The sequence below is a fragment of the Arachis duranensis genome, chromosome 3, assembly GCF_000817695.3.
Source record: "Arachis duranensis cultivar V14167 chromosome 3, aradu.V14167.gnm2.J7QH, whole genome shotgun sequence".
In the NCBI taxonomy this organism is placed as follows: Eukaryota; Viridiplantae; Streptophyta; class Magnoliopsida; order Fabales; family Fabaceae; genus Arachis; species Arachis duranensis.
Window position 1 is genome coordinate 48,768,379 of NC_029774.3, and position 3,408 is coordinate 48,771,786.

Here is a 3,408-nt window from a genome sequence, read left to right on the forward strand (position 1 = left end):
AAAAGGCGCCCTAAGGTTCAAAGATCACCACTAAAACCTAGGGGCACCCTTTGGAGGTAACAGTACAGAATACAGAAGGGAAGAAATGCTGCGAGCCAAAACCCTAACTCTCTCAACAAAGGAAACACAAGGAGGTAAACAGAAATCAAGGCACCAACATTTCTTCAAAGGGACAAGCAAAGCAAAAAGATCAAAACTTTCCAGAAAATAAACATGCAATACCAACAGAGACCAACACAGAACTACCAACGAACCAGAAAAATACAGAAGGCACAATAAAAGAAAGAAAAAGCACCAACCTGCGATAGGAGCAACCGCAACAAATGCACAACAGAGGCACAAACGATCCACACGAATAAAGGCCTAATCAATAGGCTTTAAAGACGCTCGCGCACTCCCAAAAAACTAACGCCCTCGAAAGCAATGCCACAATTAAGGAGCGAAGGTAAAAACGCTTTGCATTTTTAAATGGCACTTAAAAGACGTGAAGCCCGCATAAGAAGAAGGAGATCGGACGCTACCAAATGAGATGCTTGAACACGACTTCCCAAAGAGGTCAAAAATCAACAGCACATCCTCATGGGAAGATCGAAGCTCAAGTAGGGGCATAGTTCATACCCTGGACCGAACTGTAAAGTCCGAGTTGTCCAAAGGGCCAACCTCTTTAAAGGACAAGCTGTTACAACAAACTCTCCGTGCAGAGTCCGCACAAATCGCAAAGAGGCCCAAGAAGGCCCAGAAGAAACCAGCGCCTGAGTAGAAAGGCGGTTAACTAAAAAGATGATCTCATCCACAAAAGATAAAAGATAAGATAACAAACTTATCTCAGAAAGATCATCAAGAACACTACTATAAATATACTGGAACACCCAGGTATAACTCATACTCCAATTCTACAAAAAAACCTGCCAAAAGCCCGTATTGACTTAAGCATTGGAGTCTCTTGCAGGTACCACTCCCCTCCGATGAACGTTCACCAGCAGCGCTTCCCACTCCAACAAGTCAGATGCGGCAACCTCGACCTGTCCAGAAGATCTCGTCCGAGATCGACCTCCCAGTTTCAGGTAACTCACGGAACATGACATTTTCAAAAAAGTAATTTAATTTTTAAATTTTTTTTATAATCTATAATGTTAAAATAAAAATTAACGTAATTTCAAAAGATTTATATTTTCGTAATAATTATGTACAAAAACACTAATATCAACTAATTTCAATTCGGTCAAGAATTAAGTCAACCAATTTTCTATGAAAATGTGGTCAAGAATTTGGGTGGTGTCGGATATTTTATAGAACGTATTCCTTCCTGTGACCCTAATCCAATTTCAAAAGTTCACCACATTCTAAAGCAGAACAAGAGCAACCAGTTCTAAGAGAATGGCCTCCAACATCATAACAATAAGCTCAAGCTTGGTTCTAGCAGTGATAGTGTCTCTCACAGTTCAAATCTTCTACTTCTCTCCCATCGATCCACTCCCTCTGGAACTTCCACCTTCATCTTCTACACCAGGAAACCAATTACAGGTTCAGAAAATGCATATCATATACTTTTTTTTTTAAGAAAAAAAAAGGAGCTAACACTTATAGTGGAGCTTATTATAATTGAAGAATTAAAAAAATTAAAGAAATAAAAGAGAGCTAAAGTGCTCCGTAATTAATATTTAAATTTTTGTTATATGTTACTTTGTTTCCTTAGCAGAACATAACTAAGCTTGGAGAAGGGGCTCTGAAGGATCCAGAGGATGTGTGTGTGGACAACGACGGAACTCTCTATGCCGCGACTCGCGACGGTTGGATCAAAAGATTGCCCAGAAATAACGAAAATTGGGAGAACTGGAAGCATATTGACAGTAACACTTTGCTAGGAATCGCTGCTTCTAAAGATGGTGGCCTTTTTGTTTGTGACGTTGAAAAGGTAACCACTGAATCTCTCATTCATATCTTAATTTATTGGTTCAGAGCATAATAACATGGTTAATATAATTGTTTATATTGCAGGGTTTGTTCAAGGTTACAGAAGATGGTTTTAGCCTTCTCCTTTCACAAGTGAATGGTTCTCGGTTAAGGTGAGTTCTTACTCTCATAATATTTTGCTTCAATAAAATCTGAAATTATGTTTAAAATACTTGGTTGCCTTTTTGCTTGTGATGATACGGATCTAATTCTTCACTGAATCTGCTTCACCCAAATGTTTGCACCTCTGTTTTGTTTGTAATTTTTTTTTTATCTTTTTGTTAATGAAAATAAGGAAGAAAAATAAAAATAAATAAACTAAAAAACGTTAAGCAAGCTGCGTCAGCAACTTTAAATTGTACGTCAGTAGAGTCATGATCAGAAGTTCATAACACATTCACTTTAAAATGACCAGTGCTTTCAACTGCAGTGGTGATAAGTCATCATATACATTTTAGAAGATTTGTAGTTATTGTAGCTTATTTTATTATTTATTTTTGGGTAAACTAATAAAATAGTGCTTGAAACTTGAAAGTTTAAATTATGGACTAGTTTAATAAAAATACTATTTATACACAAAAATTAACTACTATATATTTATATGTAAATATATATAATTTAACTTATTTTTAATTTATATTTTATATTCTAATGTGAATTGATTGAATTCTATTTTAATAATTAATTTTAATAGTTGATTTTAACGTATATCTAACACGATTGAAAATATAATTACAAAAAGTATGAACGATAAGTTCTAAAAGATTTAAAAACATAACAAAACTAACTAAATATTAAATATATTTTTTAAAAAGACTTTTGAAATTATATTTTAATGTAATGTTTTGCAAATAAAATTAGAAATATGAGATATTTTTATTTTTAATTAGTAATTTTATACGAGAATGTTTTTAAAAAAATGAAGAAAATATAGAAATCGAATTTGGTTTCAATTTTTCGCATGCACCTTTTAAATAATTATTTAAATATTTATACAAAACTTCAAATCAAATAGACAAGTTATTTGTCCGAAAAATAGTTTGCCACTACTTAAAGAATGATATTTTTATTATTTTTATCGCGTTTTTATAATTTCGTTTCTGAATTTATTTGTGTTTCAAATTTTTGAATTTTTTTTAGCAAACGTAAACTTTGGAAAACCATTTTAACTTCTTTATTTTTCTCTAGCAATTTGGAGTCCATACGTCTCTGCTACTTGTTGAGGCCCATTTGTTTTGACTTTTGATGCATTACGTTGCAGTTAAAATTATGTGAATTTATCAATTTAACATACCAATTGTTACAGTTATGCAGCCGTATTTCCGATTGCAGACTGTAATTTAAAATATGGCATTGGATTAACACACATTAAGCTAGTCTCATATCACTCTAATAATAAATTAACGTGTGTTAATCAATTTTCAAAAAAAGAAATAAGAACAAAAAAATTCATCT

At 33.1% G+C, this 3,408-nt stretch overlaps 1 protein-coding gene across 1 annotated transcript in view; it reads left to right on the forward strand.

Annotated features, from left to right (window-relative positions):
* The first annotated feature begins 1,292 nt into the window (after positions 1-1,292).
* Positions 1,293-3,408, forward strand: part of LOC107479114 (uncharacterized) — a 40,045-nt gene continuing 37,929 nt past the window's right edge. Inside the window, 3 exon segments of the mRNA XM_052259226.1 lie at positions 1,293-1,524; positions 1,700-1,915; positions 1,999-2,066. Coding sequence (XP_052115186.1) covers positions 1,378-1,524; positions 1,700-1,915; positions 1,999-2,066 — 431 coding nt within the window. The 5' untranslated portion in view covers positions 1,293-1,377.